General features: G+C 49.0%; 1 protein-coding gene across 3 annotated transcripts in view; it reads right to left on the bottom strand.

Moving 5' to 3' along the window:
* KMT5C (lysine methyltransferase 5C) overlaps nt 1–20,104 on the bottom strand; it is a 59,671-nt gene that overhangs the window by 26,642 nt on the left and 12,925 nt on the right. For 2 of the 3 annotated variants that reach the window (XM_033961510.1, XM_033961509.1), the window contains exon 4: nt 11,898–12,007. The exons of the other annotated variant lie outside the window; for it this stretch is intronic. In XM_033961510.1, coding sequence (XP_033817401.1) covers nt 11,898–12,007 — 110 coding nt within the window. The remainder of the gene's footprint in view (nt 1–11,897; nt 12,008–20,104) is intronic. 3 annotated transcript variants of the gene reach the window in all.

A 20,104-nucleotide genomic window follows, 5' to 3' on the forward strand; every position in this document is an offset into this window, starting at 1 on the left:
GCTTTTGAGATCTAATTATTGGAGTCTCTATTGATCCCATTCTTTGCTTAAACTCATTAGTCCTCTGTCTTAGGCTCTGAGAAAATGAATTAAAAAAAAAAAAATTCTTAAATTTCTATTATACTTTAAAAGTTTTTTACCCTCCATTTGTATTTTCCTTGTATGTTTCCTTTACTATACTTATTGTAATTCTCCCTACTTCCCTTATGTATTGGTACGTCAGATCCGTTTGTGTTGGTTTTAGTTAATAATTAAGACCCTGTTTTAAATTGTAAATCGCTTTGAATTAATGATATTTGAGATATATCAAAATTTTAATAAAACTTTAAACTTGATACAAACAAGCCAAGGCGCTCACTAACTGAAACCTAATTTGATATCTTGGAATGTGGGGGGGATACACTCACCGATTAAACGGTATAAAATTTTGCAAGCCTTGAATCGTAGGAGGGCCTCTATTGCTTTTCTCCAGGAGACCTGGTTGTCCTCTGTGGAGCATGCTAAGCTCTGTTCTTAGTGGGTGGGTACACACTTGGAGGCTCCGGCTCTGGGGGGGGAGGGAGGGGTGGTGATACTTTTTCGCAAGGGCCTTCACCTCCAAACTCGCAAGGTGCTTCGGGATCCTGAAGGTCGGTACCTTATTGCTTCGGTCTCTCTAAACAATAAACCCTTATTGCTATGTAATCTGTATGCTCCTAACAATCCCTCTGCCAAATTTTTTCAGAAGTTGCGTAACCTTTTGTTGCAGTTTGGGGATATTCCTTTGATTCTCGGGGGTGACTTCAACGAGGTCCCTGATCCACGGCTGGATCGTTCTTCTTCGGTGGGACGGGAATCATTGAGGGCCTGTACTGGGGCTGGCCTGCTTGCTTCCTCTTTGAACTTATTGGATGTTTGGAGGGTTCTTCACCCGGTGGAGCGGGATTATTCCCATCTGTCTCGCGCACATGGGACGCTTTCACGCATTGATCTTATTCTCCTTTCCAGGGATCTCCTTCCTATGGTTCGGGAAGCCATCTTGGGTCCGATTGAGATCTCGGATCATGCATGGGTGGGCTTGCGTTGGCTTTGGGGAGCGCCTCGGGGGGGAGGTGTTTCTTGGCGGTTCCCCTGTCATTTATACCGTAATACCCGCTTTCACGACTTTTTGTTGGCTAAATGGAGGGATTTCCAAACCACAAATCTGCAGCATCGAGAGGATCCCATCCTCTATTGGGAGGCTGCGAAGGCCGTGTTGCGTGGGGAAATCATGTCGTTTGTTGCCTTTGAGGCTAGAGCGCGTCATAGAGAGATTCTGGCCTGGGAGCATAGGGTTCGGATTCTGCGGCGCCGTTTTGCTAGCGCCGCCACATTGGCGCTTAAGACGCAGCTTTTGGAGGTGCAACAGGCCTTGAATGAACTTCTGCATAGGGGGGCTCAGAGATCTCGGGAACATTATCATTTTCAGCTTTTCCGGTTCGCCAATAAGAGTAGCAGGATGTTGACGCGTTTAGCTCGCTCCTCTCGTGGGTCCGCGGGGGTCACAGCTTTGCGCGATGCACAGGGCACGCTTCACCATAAGACTGAGGATCTTAGTCGTATTTTGCGGGACTTTTTCGCTGACTTGTATGCTTCGCCGGGCCCGGATGATCTTGCTGGGGAGGTCTATTTGGACAGCTTGGATTTGCCCCATCTCTCTCCTGCTGACGCGGCGTTGTTGGAGCGCCCTGTGGGGGCGGAGGAAGTGGCGTGGGTGATTCGTGCTAGCCCGTTGGGCAAGGCTCCGGGACCCGATGGTTACCGTGGTGAATTTTATAAGTTGCTGGTGGATGAGGTCGCTCCGTTGTTGTCTGAAATCTTTAATTTGAATGTGGCAAAGGGGTTTTTGCCCCGTTACTTGAACTCAGCTCAGATCATTGTTCTTCCTAAGCCGGGTAGGGACCCCACTCTGCCGGACTCCTATAGACCCATTTCCCTGCTGAACTTTGAGACGAAATTGATGGCTAAGGTGTTGGCGAATCGCTTGGCCCGTGTGCTGCCTTCCTTAGTGTCGGACCAGCAGGTAGGTTTTGTGCGTGCTCGGCCGGTATCTAAGAACCTTCGTCGTATCTTGCTGGCCCTGGAGAAGTCTGGAGTGGATGGCACCCCCGCTTTACTTGTAAGTTTTGATGCCGAAAAGGCTTTTGACCGGGTGCGGTGGGGGTTCCTCTTTGCTACGCTGCAGGCATATGGTTTTGGCCCTTTTTTTCTTAACGCCCTTTTAGCGCTTTATAGTGATCCGGTGGCGAGGATCTCGGTGAATGGGGGCTTTTCGGAGCCCTTTTCCATTAATAGGGGGACCCGTCAGGGCTGTCCCCTGTAGCCTTTGCTGTTTGTGCTTTCCTTGGATCCCTTGATCAGGGAGCTGCAATCCAATGTAGACATTAGTGGTCTTCATATGGGTGCCTCTCATTTTAAGATTGCGGCCTTCGCCGATGATCTTTTGGTCTTTCTGACTGACCCGCAGCATTCGTTATCTACTCTCTTGGAGAGTGTTCGGGAGTATGGGGATTTTTCCGGGTTCACCTTAAATTTAAAGAAATCGGAGGCGTTGGCCTCTGACGAGGGTCTGCGGCGTTCTTGGAGGGGGGCCTTTCCCTTGCACTGGGCGGATTCCTCCTTTCGCTATTTGGGCGTTCAGCTGTCTATGGATGTTCGGGAGCTTTACTGGTTGAACGTCGCTCGTTTGCTCTCCACTACAGGTTCCGTGTTGGCCGCCTGGCGTAATCTGCCTCTTTATTTGATGGGGAGGGTGCAACTTTTTCGGATGGTTTTATTCCCTAAGTGGCTTTATGTTTTACAGACTTTACCTTTGTTTCTCTTGCGTAAGGATATCCGGGCTCTCTCCTCCTTGTTGTCCAGGTTCTTTTGGGGAGGTCGGAGACCTAAGTTGCGGTGGCAGTTGCTGGTGGGCTCCTGGGGCCGGGGTGGTTTTGGGGTGCCAGATATTGCTCTTTATAATCAGGCGTGTCTTTTACGCCACGTCAGGGACTGGGTCTTGGGTACTGCCCTTTATACTGATGTTTTCCTGGAGCGAGATTATTTTTATCCTTCTCATCTTCTCTCTCTATTGCAGTCTCGGTTGGCGGCTCTGCCGGTTTTCTGTCGCCGTAGTGTTTTGTTTCGCCCCCTTTGGGAAGTGTGGCGACAGGTGCTGCCTTTTTGGCGGCAGGATCCTCATGTTAGTGTGTTATTGCCTCTGACCGGTAATCCTTCCTTTCTTCCAGGGCTCCTTCCCTCTGTCTTCGGGCGCTGGCGGGCTCGCGGGTTTGAGTTTCTTTTTCATATGATGCGGGATGATGGGACATTGCTCTCTTGCAATGAGTTGCTGCGTTGTGGTTTGCCTTCTTCGGGTCTTATCTTTGCTCATTGTCAACTCCGGCATTATGTACAGTCCCTTCCTCGGAGTTCTCTTTCTTTGGATTTTGGGATTAGTTTTCGCGCCTTTTTGGAGGGGGGGGAGGACTCTGTCTCGGGGATCTCGGTCTCCTTATATCATAAACAGCTTGGGGCTCTTGGGCCTCTGAGGGATTTTACCTTGGTGCTGAGGGCTTGGCAGAGGGATTTGGGGCGGGAGCTCGGGGTGGGTTTTTTGCTTCGGGCTATTCGCCGTATTCCTACTTTGGTGTATAGTGCGGAGCTTCGAGAGTGCCACTTCAGGACCTTGTTGAGAGCGTATGCCTCCCAGAGCCGGGCCTACCATATGGGATGTGTTGATACCCAATACTGTCTCACCTGTCATGTGGAGGTGAACTCTTATTTTCATGGTCTCTGGGAGTGTGAGAGTATTCAGAGCTTTTGGGGAGCTCTGGCTTCCTTTCTTCAGGGTCTCCTACAGGTTTCTGTTCCTGTCTCTGCATACCATATGCTGTTCGCTCATTTTTCTTTGTTTTCTGTGTATACCTCTGCGGAAAAACTGTTTTTGAGCAAATGTTATATTTTGGGGAAAAAGTGTATATTGAATTTCTGGCTGGCGGATGTCCCTCCCTCCTTCTGGTACTGGAGGAATAAACTACATGCTCTTCTAGGATGGGAGGCCGCGCTGGCTTCTTCCTCCCGTCGACGGAGCAGAGACTTTGTTCATATTTGGACAGTTTGTCTCCCCGGGTTCGTAGTCGTATCTTAAATAGACTGCAGTTGTATTCCCTTTCACCTGTCTGAGCTGGGGGGTGGGGGGGTTTGGGGGTGTTGGGAGGGGTCTGCTTTTGGGGGGGATTAGGGGGGTGGGGCGTTTTGTAACCTGAGAGGACATAAGAGTCCAGTTCTCTTGGGGGAGGGGAGCCCTGTTTTTACATATGACTTTGCCTGCTGTTTGTACCTGTTGTGGTTTGTTGCTTAATAAAAAACAGATTTCACCTAAAAAAAAGACAGGCAGGCCTGTCAAAAACCTGCATTTGACAATAATTGTTAGAATGTCAAGTGATTTGTACGAATTATCTGATTGAATTTTGTACACTTGTTGCAAGAGTTAAAACTGAATAAAGAATTTTAAAAAACAACAATAAAAACGTGCAGACCTGACAGTAACTCAGTTACCAACAGGTCTGCAGCAGTCAGGTTTGCTACTAGTAAAACCTGACTCAAAATAGCCAGCTGACCTGAACAACCGGCTGAGACACGCTGACCTGAACAACCGGCTGAAAAGCAGGCAGAAGGCAGAGAGGAGGTAAGAAGACCTCAGGAGAGAGACAGGAGACAAAAGGCAGGGAATAAAAGCGATCTACAGCAGGGGCAGCGGCGAGAATTAGCTCCGCCCACCCCCAAGCGTCAGCGAGGTCAGAGCCCGAACTCCCCCTTGAAAGGGGGCGGAGCCAACGGCGCCCAGCACACGCTGACCTGAACAACCGGCTGAAAAGCAGGCAGAAGGCAGAGAGGAGGTAAGAAGACCTCAGGAGAGAGACAGGAGACAAAAGGCAGGGAATAAAAGCGATCTACAGCAGGGGCAGCGGCGAGAGTTAGCTCCGCCCACCCCCAAGCGTCAGCGAGGTCAGAGCCCGAACTCCCCCTTGAAAGGGGGCGGAGCCAACGGCGCCCAGCACACGCTGACTTGAACAACCGGCTGAAAAGCAGGCAGAAGGCAGAGAGGAGGTAAGAAGACCTCAGGAGAGAGACAGGAGACAAAAGGCAGGGAATAAAAGCGATCTACAGCAGGGGCAGCGGCGAGAGTTAGCTCCGCCCACCCCCAAGCGTCAGCGAGGTCAGAACCCGAACTCCCCCTTGAAAGGGGGAGGAGCCAACGGCGCCCAGCCGTTCGGCGAGCGGCGCCTTTGCGAAGGGCCTTGCAAGGGACGAGTATCTACTATCAAGTATCTACTATCAAGAACACCGAGGAGGACTGAACGGTAAGGAAGCGACAAACACAGAAGGTAAGGAAGAGACAGACGCCAAGGGAACAAACCCACACATACAATCAAGGTGAGGTAGAGCGGAGACAGCACACACAAAAGACACAGCAAGGCAAGCAACATAAGGAAGCAGCAGGCAAGGGACACAAGCACACACGAGGGAAGCAAGAAATGGAAGCCCAAGGAAGTCAGAAGGTGAGCTTTCCGGTCTTCTGTATCGGCTGCAATATGTATGACTACCTCCCTTCGGGGATCCAGGCATACATTTGCAATCGATGCATGGAGATGGATAGCTTGAAATGCCAGGTAAGACTATTGGAAGGAACAGTGATGGAACTCGAAGACAGAATCCGAGCACAGGAGAAGATTCTAGTGGAGTACAGCCCAAACGACGAGGTCAAGGAACTAGAAATGTTCATAGAGGAAGCTCATCAGCACCACGTAGAGATCCCAGGGCTGGAAAACTGTACTCAGGAAACCCATGTGAGGAGAGAAGACACCCATGCAAACACAGAAGAAACCGAAGACGAGGTAGGAGACAACCGCACACCAGGAGGAATAGTGAGAGCACAGGAAGACATCCCCCCACCCGAAGAACAGGAAACAATTTCAAGAGTATCATTGGAGGAAGAAGACTGGCCCTACTCCAAGGACGTGGACCTACGCCCCCCAAGGAACTCCCAAATAAAGAAGATGGGGATCATCGTAGGCGACTCCATTATACGACATGTGGACAGCCACACCGCAGGAGGAAGAGAGGACAGAGTCGTCACCTGTCTGCCTGGAGCAAGAGTGAAGGATGTGACCAACAGGATCACCAGGATCATAGATGGCGCAGGGGGAGAGGACACCGCTGTGCTTATCCACGTGGGAACAAATGATGTGAGCGGGCGGAAGTATGACAGGGAAGAGCTGAAGGGCCAGCTCCGCTCACTCGGAAGACAACTGAAGATCAGGGAGGTGAAGGTAGCCTTCTCTGAGATCCTCCCAGTACCAAGAGCGGATGGAAAGAGACAAGGGGAATTGCAAGTAATCAACGCCTGGATGAGACGATGGTGCGAAGAAGAAGGCTTCGACTTCGTGCGCAACTGGACGGCGTTCTGGGGAAAAAGCAAGTACTAATAAGAACATAAGAAGTTGCCTCCGCTGAGGCAGACCATAGGTCCATCCTGCTCAGCGGTCTGCTCCCGTGGCGGCCCATCAGGCCCATTGCCTGAGCAATGGTCTATACCTATCTATACCCCCCAATCCCTTTTTCTTCTAGGAATCTATCCAAACCTTCTTTGAAACCATTTAGTGTTTTCTTGTCTACAACAGCCTCTGGAAGCGCATTCCATGTATCTACCACCCTCTGAGTGAAAAAGTACTTCCTAGCGTTTGTTCTAAACCTGTCCCCTTTCAATTTCTACAGAAGGGACGGACTACACCTCAACAAGGAAGGAGCACGAGTTTTGGCAGGCAACATGAAGAAGGCAATCGAGAAGGCTTTAAACTGAAAGATAGGGGAAAGCCGACAGTCGACCACCGGTCGATGGCACGGATAGCAGGATGCCCCGACGAAGAAGCCAAGGACTACTACTCCTACACAAGAGAAGACGACCTCACAGCCAATAAGGGAGAAAAAGCAGGAAGGGACAACTCAGACACAGGAGAGGACGACCACACAGCAAACAAGGGTGATAACACAGGAGCAGTAAAGGATACCGTAATTGAAACTATAGGGACGGCCAAAAGTAGAAGGTCCAAAAAGGTAACACGAAGGGAACTTAGATGTATGTATACGAATGCTAGAAGTCTAGGTAACAAAATGGGGGAACTAGAGACAATAGCGAGACATGACATATTGGATATCATTGGCATAACAGAAACATGGTGGAATGAAGAAAACAAATGGGACACAGTACTACAGGGATACAAACTGTATAGAAGAGATCGAGTAGGGCAGAAAGGTGGAGGTATTGCTCTATATGTTAAGGAGGGAATAGATTCTGTTGAAATGGTTACAACAGAAATGAAAGAGAAGCTTGAGTCACTCTGGATCAAAATTCCTGGTCAATATGGCGCAGATACGAAAATTGGCCTTTACTATCGTCCCCCAGGACAGGCGGAGGAAACTGACTCAGAAATGATGGAGGAAATCAAACAAGAATGCAAGACGGGCAATGTAATTATATTGGGAGACTTCAATTTCTCAGGGATAGACTGGAAACTAGCAACTAGAGAATGACACGGTGACGGTTTACCCGCGGCCACCGCATTTAAGCCGCGGGTCACCGCCGAAAACGGGGAAGAAAACTAGCAGTCGCTGCGGTGACGGGGACAAGGCCATTCACCGACCGCGGAAACGGTGAACAGGTTTGTCCCCGCGGGCCAATGTACCCCCTTCTAGGAACCGCTATTTACCTGTGTTTCACCGTGCTCCTCATTTGTCAGATCAACCCTTCCTGCCAATCGCAGCAGAAGGGTACCCAACCCCTCCTGCCGGTCCTCCCAATGGCCTCCCCTAAGATCGCCGGCAGGAGGGTACCCAACCCCTCCTGCTGGACCCCCCCCCAACGAACCCTCCCACCCCGGAACCCCCTTGGTCTTACTTTCCAAGTTGGACCGGACAGCTCCTCGCTCGTCTGGCCAGCAGGCCTGCCTCCGTCCAAATGAGGCGGGCCCGCCCCTCCCCTCCCCTGCCTCCCAATGGCCTCCCCTAAGATCGCCGGCAGGAGGGTACCCAACCCCTCCTGCTGGACCCCCCCCAACGAACCCTCCCACCCCGGAACCCCCTTAGTCTTACTTTCCAAGTTGGACCGGACAGCTCCTCGCTCGTCTGGCCAGCAGGCCTGCCTCCGTCCAAATGAGGCGGGCCCGCCCCTCCCCTCCCCTGCCTAACCCACAGGATCCTAGGGCCTGATTGGCCCAAGCACCTAAGGCCCCTCCTATAGCGGGAGTGGCTTTAGGTGCCTAGACCAATCAGGCCCTAGGATCCTGTGGGTTGGGCAGGGTAGGGGCGGGCCCGCCTCATTTGGACGGAGGCAAGCCTGCTGGCCATACGTGTGAGGAGCCGTCCGGTCCAACTTGGAAAGTAAGACTAAGGGGGTTCCGGGGTGGGAGGGTTCGTTGGGGGGGGGGTCCAGCAGGAGGGGTTGGGTACCCTCCTGCCGGCGATCTTAGGGGAGGCCATTGGGAGGACCGGCAGGAGGGGTTGGGTACCCTTCTGCTGCGATTGTCGGGAGGGCCGTTGGGGGGGTCTACAGGAGGGGTTGGGTGCCCTCCTGCCGTGATCGCTGGGGGGAGGGGAGACTTGCAGCCGTAGCCGCGGTCACTATGCTAATCACGGCAGCATTTAAAGTACATGTCGTGTTTGTTTTTGCATTGCTAGCCCCAGGGGTGGTGGAAGATTAGTGATTGGGATTGCAGTGGCGGTGACGGGGCGGTGAATGGGGTGGCAGTGGCGGTGACGGGGCGGTGAAGAGGATGGTGAGACGGGGACGGGGCGGTGACGGGGATGGTGAGACGGGGACGGGGCGGTGACGGGGACCAATTTTTTCACCGTGTCATTCTCTACTAGCAACCTCCAACTGCGGCAAGGAGGCCAAGTTCCTGGAGGTGCTAGGGGATTGCTTCCTGGAACAAATGGTAAAAGAGCCGACAAGAGGCAACGCCACCTTGGACTTGGTCCTAAATGGCCTCACGGGACCGATAACAGAAGTGGAAGTCGTGGTTCCACTGGGAACGAGTGATCACAATGTAATCAACTTTAAACTTGACATCGGGAAAGGGAAACATGCCAAAACCTTAACCACCACCTTAAACTTTAAAAAGGGTAAATACGATCGCATGAGGGCCATGGTAGAAAAACGACTAGAGAAGATGGTGGACAAACTTGAAACGGTAGATCAGGCATGGTCCCTACTGAAAAATACTATCACAGAAGCACAAGATCTCTACATTCCGAGGATTTCCAAAGATCGGAGAACAAAGAGCAAAAGAGAACCGGCATGGCTTACCATACAGGTGAAGGAAGCCATAAAAGAAAAGAAGGACTCTTTCAAAAAATGGAAATGCATAATGACAACCGAAGCCTGGAACAAACATAAAGATGATCAGAAGAAATGTCACAAGGCGGTGAGGGATGCCAAACAGGATTATGAGGAAAAAATAGCCCAGGAGGCCAAAAACTTCAAGCCCTTCTTTAGATACGTGAAAGGGAAAAAACCTGCAAAAGAGGCAGTGGGACCCCTGGACGACCAGGGAAGAAAAGGGTACATCAAGGAAGATAAACAAATCGCAGACAAACTAAATTCCTTCTTTGCGTCTGTCTTTACGAAGGAAGACACCTCAACAATACCTGAAGCGGAGAAAGTGTTCCCAGGAGAAATAGAAGACAGCCTCACCACAGTTGAAGTGGACTTAGACCAGATATACTATCAGATCGACAAACTTAAAAGTGACAAATCCCCTGGACTGGATGGAATTCACCCGAGAGTCTTAAAGGAATTGAAGGTTGAAATCGGAGAGTTATTGCAAAAACTTGCAAACCTGACAATCAGAACTGGACAGATACCGGACGACTGGAGGATAGCGAACGTCACGCCAATTTTCAAAAAAGGATCGAGAGGGGAACTGGGCAACTATAGGCCTGTGAGTCTTACGTCAGTCCCCGGCAAGATGGTTGAAGCACTGATCAAGGATAGCATAGTCCGGCACTTGGACGCACACGACTTGATGAAACCCAGTCAACATGGATTCAGGAAAGGGAAATCATGTTTGACGAATTTACTCCAATTTTTTGAGACCGTAAACAAGCAAATTGATAGTGGGAAGCCTGTGGACATAATATACTTGGACTTCCAGAAAGCGTTCGACAAAGTTCCACACGAAAGACTTCTCAGGAAACTACAAAGCCATGGCATAGAGGGAGATATACAAAGATGGATAGGCAAATGGCTGGAAAACCGAAAGCAGAGAGTGGGCATAAATGGGAAGTTCACCGATTGGGAGAAAGTGACTAGTGGTGTACCCCAGGGCTCGGTACTTGGGTCGATCCTTTTTAATATTTATATCAATGACCTGGAGGAAGGAACATTCAGTGAGATCATCAAGTTTGCAGACGATACAAAACTATGCCGGGCAATCAGATCGCAGGAGGATAGAGAGGAACTCCAGAGCGACTTGTGTCGGTTAGAAACATGGGCGGAGAAATGGCAGATGAAGTTCAATGTGGAGAAATGCAAGGTAATGCATTTAGGCAATAAAAATAAGGAATACGAGTATACAATGTCAGGTGCAACTCTGGGGAAGAGTGAACAAGAAAAGGACCTGGGTGTACTGATAGATAGGACCCTGAAGCCGTCGGCACAATGCGCGGCAGCGGCAAAGAAGGCAAATAGAATGTTGGGCATGATAAAGAAAGGAATCTCGAGTAGATCGGAGAAAGTTATAATGCCGCTTTATAGGGTCAGACCACACTTGGAATACTGCGTCCAACATTGGTCTCCCTACCTAAAGAAGGATATAAAACTGCTGGAGAGGGTGCAGAGACGAGCAACAAAACTGGTGAAGGGTATGGAGAGACTGGAATATGAGGATAGACTTATAACACTAGGATTGTTCTCCCTTGAGAAAAGGAGACTGCGTGGGGATATGATCGAGACCTTCAAAATACTGAAAGGAATCGACAAAATAGAGCAGAGAAGATTATTTACACTGTCCAAATTGACACAGACTAGAGGACATGTAATGAAGCTAAGGGGGGACAGGTTCAGGACTAATGTCAGGAAGTTCTGCTTCACTCAGAGAGTGGTTGACACCTGGAATGCCCTCCCAGAGGAGATTATTGCGGAATCGACCGTCCTAGGCTTCAAGAGCAAACTAGATGCATATCTCCTTAAGAGAGGCATATAAAGATATGGTGGACTATAAACTACGCCAGGTGTACACCTGGCAGGGCCTCCGCGTGTGCGGATCGCTGGACTTGATGGACCGAAGGTCTGATCCGGAGATGGCAGTTCTTATGTTCTTATGAGATTTTGCTAATTTGCATGGGAGGGTCGAGATCGGATTGCTACAGGCATTAGTGAATGGGGTTGGAGGGAAATTTGGTTGCAAAGGGCTCGCAAACCGATCGGTACATGATCGGTTTGCTTAGTGAATCTGGGCCTTTATCACCACTAAACCCTGCTCCACTTGCTGGTTTTTTTCTCCAGACAACATCACTGCAAACATCTTCCACCTTTCTCTTTACCACTCTTACAACACTGGTCTCCCGTAATTTCGCATGCCCTTGCTCTTTCTTTCAGAACTTGCTATCTAGAGTAAGCTCTCTCGACCTTAAAAATGCCAAACACCATTTCTTCCAACTGAAGTACCTCAATGACTAACTTCCCTCAGCTTCTGCACCACTTCCCTTTCAGCTCTTTCCATTTACTGACCTTCACAGTTGTAAGATGCCAAATTTAAAAAAAAATTAACACACATTCCTAATAAGGAAACATGGTTGAACATCAATCTCCAGGTGCAGATCCACTTGTCTTTTGAACGTACCATGACTTTGATGAGATGACCTTGGCCCCGTTGGTTTCAAGAGAGTAGCGGCCACAAGGCAGGATCATGAAGCCGCTCTCTGGCAAGAACATGCGCAGGTATCTAAAAATCTGGGGTGGGGGTTGGAATTAAAAGCAAGAGAAGAACAGGTCAGATCTACGCTGCACTAGGTCAAGGTAATAATAAACTTGAAGGACTGGAAGGGAGATGAGGAGGAGTTGGGAATAGGAAGGAGCTTTCTTCCTTCCATAGCAGAGGTCTAAGAGAAAAGGGGTGGGGTGCACGGCCTGCATTCCACAGAAGGGGACTTCAAAGCCCCAGTCATTTTAACATAACCAACAAAGCTAACAGTATGCTCAAGCACAGCAGGAGAAGTAACAAGGAGTCAGCAGTCAGGCTCTACCTTAAGTGCTATGGTCAATTCTTTGTAATCATTTTGAGAACACAGCAGGAATTTAGAGAACGGCCACTAAAATGATACAAGGCCTACTATGCAAACCCTAGATAACACAGTTACTTACCGTAAAGCACAGTTACTTACCGTAACAGGTGTTATCCAGGAACAGCAGGCAGATATTCTCAACACTTGCTTGAAGATCTTTTAAGAGCCCATGAGTGCTGCACCGCGCATGCGCGAGTGCCCTCCCGCCCGAGTTAGGGCACGCGTCTCCTGTGAGGTACCTCAGTTCAGATAGCTAGCTAAGAAGCCAACCAGGGGAGGTGGGTGGGTTGTGAGAATATCTGCCTGCTGTCCCTGGATAACAACTGTTACGGTAAGAAGGGGGGAGGCATAGCACTATATATAAAGGACTCTATCCACTCGGTCGGGATGGATATGGCAACGAAGGCAGAGGGGCTGGAATCGCTATGGGTCAAATTGCTGGGAAACAAGGGTGCAGGCATAAAACTGGGGCTGTACTATCGCCCACCTGGTACACCTGAAGGAGTCGGACACAACTTGGAAGCGGAACTGAGACAGGAATGCAGGACTGGAAGTGTAACAGTGATGGGGGACTTCAAATACCCGGGAATAGACTGGAGTACGGGTCACTCAACTGCACTAGGGAAACAGGATTTGTAGAAGCTGTGAGGGACTGCTTCATGGAGCAAATAGTCAAAGAACCGACACGAAGGGGTGCTACTCTTGACCTCATCCTAAACGGATTAGGGGGGCCTGCAAGAGGGGTAGAAGTGGGAGGACCACTAGGCAACAGTGATCACAACGCGATCAGATTCACATTAGAAAGGGGGACACCCATAGTAAGGAGGACCGCAACAACTGCGCTCAACTTCAAGAAAGGGAACTATGTTGCTATGAGGGAAATGGTGGGGAGGAAGCTCAGAAACATCTTTAGGATGGGGACTGTGGGAAGCACCTGGACCCTATTCAGGGACACCCTGCAGGAAGCACAAAGAATGTACGTCCCCAGTTTCAGGAAAGGCTGCAAGAACAAGCGATCAAAGGACCCGGTTTGGATGTCAACTGAAGTAAAGAGGGCAATAAATGACAAAAAAGTATCCTTCCGGAGATGGAAAAAGGACCCAACGGAGGAAAATCACCAGGCGCACAGGAAATGCCAAAAGGAATGCCACCGAGAGGTTAGAAAAGCGAAAGGGGAATACGAAGAGGGGCTGGTCAGGGAGGTGAAAAACTTCAAGGCATTTTTCAGTTATGTAAAGGGGAAGCGACCAGCGAGAGAGGAGGTGGGGCCGTTGGACGATGGGGATAGGAAGGGAGTGATTAAGGAGGATAAAGAGGTAGCTGAGAGGTTGAACACGTTCTTCTCGTCGGTTTTCACGAGTGAAGACACATCTAATATACCGGACTCAGAGGAGCTCATGAGTGGGGAACAGGCCGAAAAATTGGAGCACATAGAGGTAAGTAAGGAGGATGTCCTCAAACAGATAGACAGGTTAAAATGCGGTAAATCACCGGGCCCGGATGGGATCCACCCAAGGGTTCTGAAGGAACTAAGACAAGAAATAGCGGGCACAATCCAGCATGTTTGCAACCTATCCTTGAAAACTGGTGAGGTACCAGAGGACTGGAAATTGGCGAATGTCACACCTATCTTCAAGAAGGGATCGAGGGGTGATCCCGGGAACTACAGGCCGGTGAGCCTGACTTCAATTATAGGGAAGATGGTGGAAGCTATGATCAAGGACGGCATTTGCGAGCACATCGAGAGAAATGGCCTACTGAGAACAAGCCAGCACGGATTCTGTAAGGGAAGGTCGTGCCTAACGAACCTTCTGTACTTCTTTGAGGGAATAAGCAGTCGGGTGGACAATGGGGAACCCATAGACATCATTTACCTCGATTTTCAAAAGGCTTTCGACAAGGTGCCACATGAAAGGCTGCTTAGGAAGCTGTGGAACCACGGGGTGGGAGGGGATGTGCACAGATAGATCAAGCACTGGTTGTCGGGTAGACTGCAGAGGGTCGGAGTGAAGGGCCAATATTCTGACTGGCGGGGAGTCACAAGCGGTGCTGGGGCCGTTACTCTTCAACATATTTATCAATGACCTGGAAAAGGAGGCAAAGTGCGAGGTTATAAAATTTACAGACGATACCAAACTGTGCAGCAGAGTTAGGTCCAGGGAGGAGTGTGAGGACCTGCAAAGGGACCTGGACAAGCTGGAAGACTGGGCAAACAAATGGCAAATGCGCTTTAACGTGGAAAAATGCAAGGTCATGCATATAGGGAACAAGAACCCATTGTTCAACTACAAATTGGGGGGGGCATTGTTGGGAGACAGCAGACTTGAGAGAGACTTGGGTGTGCTGGTGGATGCATCACTGAAGCCATCTGCACAGTGTGCAGCAGCCTCGAAAAAATCCAACAGGATGCTGGGCATCATAAAGAGGGGCATAACAACCAGGAAGCGGGAAGTCATCATGCCATTGTATCAAGCGATGGTGCGTCCACATCTGGAATACTGCATTCAGTATTGGTCGCCGCACCTCAAGAAGGACATGGCGGTACTTGAGAGAGTCCAAAGGAGAGCAACGAAACTGGTAAAAGGGCTGGAACACTGCCCATACGCCGAGAGGTTGGATAGGCTGGGGCTCTTCTCTCTGGAAAAAAGGAGGCTCAGGGGAGATATGATAGAGACCTTCAAGATCATGAGGGGCATAGAGAGGGTGGATAGGGACAGATTCTTCAGACTGAAGGGGACAACAAGTACGAGGGGGCATTCGGAGAAACTGAAGGGAGATAGGTTCAAAACAAATGCAAGGAAGTTTTTTTTCACCCAAAGGGTCGTGGACACTTGGAATGCGCTACCGGAGGAAGTGATCAGGCAGAGTACAGGGATTCAAACAGGGATTGGACGGATTCCTGAGGGATAAAGGGATCGTGGGATACTGAGGGAGGAGCTGGGATGTAACACAAGTATAGAAAGCTAACCAGGTGATAAGTATAGAAACCCAACCAGGTCGTGCATGTGCAAGACCGGAGGGTTAGGACTTCGATGGGAAGATAGGACTTCAATGAGAAACCAAGGTGGCAAGGGAGCCCCTTCTGGTGATTCAGACAGGTCGTGACCTGTTTGGGCCGCCGCGGGAGCGGACTGCCGGGCAGGATGGACCTATGATCTGACCCGGCGGAGGCACTGCTTATGTTCTTAAGTAACTGTGCTTTATCCCAGGAGAAGCAGGCAGCATATTCTCAACATGTGGGTGACCTCCAAGCTAAGCATAATGGGATGAAGGGAGTGTTGGCAAGTTAGGAGAACAAATTTTATAAAACGGACTGGCCAAAATGGCTGTCCCTTCTGGAGAAAGTATCCAGACAATAATGAGAGGTGAATGTATGAACCGAGGACCAAGTGGCAGCCTTGCAGATTTTCTCAATAGGAGTTGATCTGAGGAAAGCTACAGACGCCGCCATAGCTCTAACTCTGTGGCCCGTGACTCGACCCTACAGAGAGAGATCAGCCTGAGCGTAGCAGAAAGAGATGCAAGCAGCCATCCAGTTGGAGATAGTTCGCTTCAAGACAGGATGCCCCAACTTATTGTTCAATATATTTTTATTGAGCACAACAGAAGAGCCAAAAAAAACCAAACAAACAGAGATACAAAACACAAGATCCCCCCCTAATCTACCCCGCCCCCCATCCCTCAATCCCCTCACATAAGAGGTACTCCATACAAAGAAAACAAGGAATCATAGACAAAAGGATACTAAACAAAACAGAGTTACACAGTTAACAAGGCTAACAATTCAACAGATGGCTACGGGCCACCGGTGTCATAGTAGAAACATAGAAAGATGACGGCAGAAAAGGGCTATAGCCAATCAAGTCTGCCCACTCTAATGACCCACCCCATTAAGTCTGAGTACTAATGACCTATTTCCTAAATTCGACCCTCGTAAGGGATCCCACTAGGGCATCCCATTTATTCTTAAAGTCAAGCATGCTGGTGGCCTTGATCACCTGCTCTGGAAGCTTGTTCCAGTGATCTACAACCCTTTCTGTGAAGAAATACTTCCTTACGTCACTATCGAATTTCCCTCCTCTGAGTTTGAGCGGATGCCCCCTTGTGATCGAGGGTCCTTTGAGAAAGAAGATGTCTTCTTCCACCTCGACACGTCCCGTGATGTATTTAAATGTCTCAATCATGTCCCCCCTCTCCCTGCGTTCCTCCAGAGTGTAGAGCTGCAATTTATTTAGTCTTTCTTCATACGAGAGACCCTTGAGCCCCAAGATCATCCTAGTGGCCATCCGCTGAACCGACTCAATTCTAAGCACGTCTTTACGGTAATGTGGCCTCCAGAATTGCACACAGTACTCCAGATGAGGTATCACCATGGTTCTGTACAGTGGCATTATGACTTCAGATTTGCGGCTAACGAAGCTTCTATTGATACATCCCATAAGTTGCCTTGCTTTGGATGAGGCCTTCTCCACTTGTTTGGCTGCCTTCATGTCTGCACTGATGATTACTCCCAAGTCTCTTTCTTCTGAAGTCCTAGCTAGTGTTTCTCCATTTAAGGTGTAAGGTTTGCATGGATTTCTGCTACCGAAATGCATAACCTTACATTTCTTAGCGTTGAAGCCCAGCTGCCATGTCGAGGACCAGTTTTCCAACGTAAGCAGATCCTGCATCATACTATCCTGCAGATTGCTTTCACTTACTATATTACATAGTTTGGCGTCATCAGCGAATAGAGTTACTTTACCCTGAAGCCCTCGGGTCAAGTCCCTTATGAATATGTTAAAAAGGAGTGGACCCAGGACCGAGCCCTGTGGCACTCCGCTGGTCACCTCCGATGTCTCAGAGAAGGTGCCGTTGACCACCACCCTCTGACGTCTTCCACTCAGCCAATCATTGACCAGTAGACCAAAAGGGTTCTCAAGTGCGCTGGAAGACCCGTCCAGGTAAAGAAGAAATATCTTGCACTCCCATGAGAGGAGCGTAATCAGGCGACAGGGCCAAAGTGAATAGTCCGGGGCCTCCACCTCCATCCACTTAAGCAAGATACACTGTATTGCTGTCAAAACAGTCCAACGAAGGAATGCTGCTGCCCCAGGTCGACAGGGATGAAAGTGTGGGGAGGCACCCAACAGCACCAAAGCACAGCGCTGTACAGTAATGTTCCAAATGCGATCCACAAAGAGAAAAATAGAATCCCAAAAGGCTTGCACTGCAGGACAAGGCCAGAACATGTGGCCTAGACCAGCTTCAGGGGCGTGACAGCGCTGGCAAGCTGCATCTGGGCGAAGACCCGCCAAATGAGCTTGCCGTGGAGATATATACAATCGGAGAACTAATTTATAATGTTGTTCCCAAAATACAGTATATTTGCCATATATATATTTGCCAGTATATTTTTTATTGCATTCAATAGCACATCCTCAGACAATTCCACATTTAAATCACGAGCCCAAGCATCCTGTAATCTAATATAGTTAAGCAAAGGGGGCTCGTCTTTCAAATGTCTATGGAAAAATTTTAAGGGTACCGGCTATTTGGAGCCAAATGTGGATGCCGTAGACAATAACTCTCTATTGGAAGTCGAAAGATGAGTACAAGGCAGAGAGGAGATATAATGATGGATCTGCAGATAGGCAAAGCCATCTGTAGGAGGAAGAACAAATTCCTCACCTAGTTGGTCAAAAGATTTTATCCGGCCTTCATCATCGACTAGATGAAACAAATAACGAATCCCCTTTGCTTCCCAACACACAAAACTAGCATTATCAATCCCAGGTGGAAAATGCACATTAAAGCGTAGCGGTAAAAAGGGAGATATAGTGGGGCTGAGTGAGTGAAATTTTCAAACCCAGTGCCAAACCCGCCGTAGTGGGCAGTGCAACAAGGCACTGGGTGCAGGCCCCCAGTTAGAAAGTAAAGCAGAGTGAAGAAAGGCACTAAAGTGAGTAGCAGTAAAACTAGAAAGTTCTAAGGAAGTATTAGTAAATGTGGAGGTGCCACAAAAAAGATCATTAATATGATGCATGCCACAAGCAATCGTCAAGAAACGAAGATTTAACAACTCCAATCCTCCCTTATACCAAGGGGAGGCTGCTCTCCGATAGGTAATGCGAGCACGTCGTCCCGTCTAGAGAAACCGCTGAACCATACGCTCAAGCCGTTTTTCATCACGGGGAGACAGATAGAGAGACGTTTACAGTCCAAAGTATGAAGTGCTATTTCTCCGGGGTGAGAATGAGGCTTTAGAAAAAATACTGGAAGAACAATAGATTGATTAATATGAAATTCTGAAACAACTTTAGGTAAGAATTTAGGAGGAGTACGGAGGACCACCTTATCATGGTGGAAAACTGTGAAGGGTGGATCCGCAACTAAAGCTTGTAACTCACTGACTCTTCGAGCAGACGTGAGGGCAATGAGGAACACCACTTTCCAAGTGAGATACTTTAGATGAGCCCTATCATTTGGTTCATATGGAGGCTTCATCAATTGAGCCAGGATGACATTGAGATCCCAGACCACTGGAGGCGGTTTGAGCGGTGGGTTAACATTGAAAAGTTCTTTCATGAAGCGGGAAACCACCGGATATGCAGACAGGGGTTGCCCATCAAGAGGCTGATGGAAAGCAGCAATCGCACTGAGATGGACTCGGATAGATGTGGACTTGAAGCCAGAGTGCGATAAGTGAAGTAAATAATCCAAAACTGAAGACAAGGAGGTAGACATTGGCTCCATGTGGTGAGTAGTACACCAAGCAGAAAATCTAGCCCATTTCTGGTCGTAACACTGCTTAGTGGACGGCTTTCTAGAAGCCTCCAAAATGTCCTGTACAGACTGGGAAAACTGTAGAGAGGCCATTAGGTTGAAAGGTACCAAGTTGTTAAGTGTAGAGACTGCAGGTTTGGATGAAGCAAAGACCCCTGACTCTGCGTAAGCAGAGAGGGAAAAACTGGTAGAAGCAGAGGCTCTCTGGTGCTGAGTTGAAGTAGAAGGGAGTACCACTGTTGTTTGGGCCAGCGAGGAGCTATCAGAATCAAGGTGGCATGTTCTGTCTTGAGCTTGACAAGAGTCTTGAGAATCAGAGGGAATGGAGGGAAGGCATAGAGAAACCGATCTGACCATTCCAGAAGGAATGCATTTGCCTCAAGACAATGAGGAGAGTATATCCTGGAGCAGAACTGAGGCAGCTTGTGGTTGAGGGGAGACGCAAAGAGGTCTATCTGAGGAGTTCCCCATTGAGCAAACACATGACGTAGAGGCGAGAAATTGAGTGTCCATTCGTAAGGTTGTAGAAGACGACTCAAGTTGTCTGCTAGACAGTTTTGTTGACCGTGAATGTATACAGCTCTGAGAAAGATGTTGTACAGAACTGCCCAATTCCACAGTTTCAGAGCTTCTTGGCAAAGGGAGAGGGATCCCGTGCCTCCCTGCTTGTTGACATAGTACAAACTGCACGTCCAGCATGTCATAGATTGTTATAAACTGCACCTATAGCCTATTACCGCATGTAAAACCACATGTATAGCCAATATACGCCTGACCCTGACCCTTTTCTAAGTTCTCCTTTAGGACACTATTCAGTTGCTAAGTGCCTGTCCTTGTTCAAAGTTTCTTATTTGACACTATTTAGTTGCTAAGTGCCTGTCCTTGTCCACAGCTTCTTATAGGACACCATCCAGTTGCTAAGTGCTTTCAATGTTAAGGGACGAGCACAATATTTAAGCCCTCTCCTTTACCTCTGTACTAGTTCCATCAAGGTATGCTA

Source organism: Geotrypetes seraphini, chromosome 10, assembly GCF_902459505.1.
Source record: "Geotrypetes seraphini chromosome 10, aGeoSer1.1, whole genome shotgun sequence".
Lineage (NCBI taxonomy): Eukaryota > Metazoa > Chordata > Amphibia > Gymnophiona > Dermophiidae > Geotrypetes > Geotrypetes seraphini.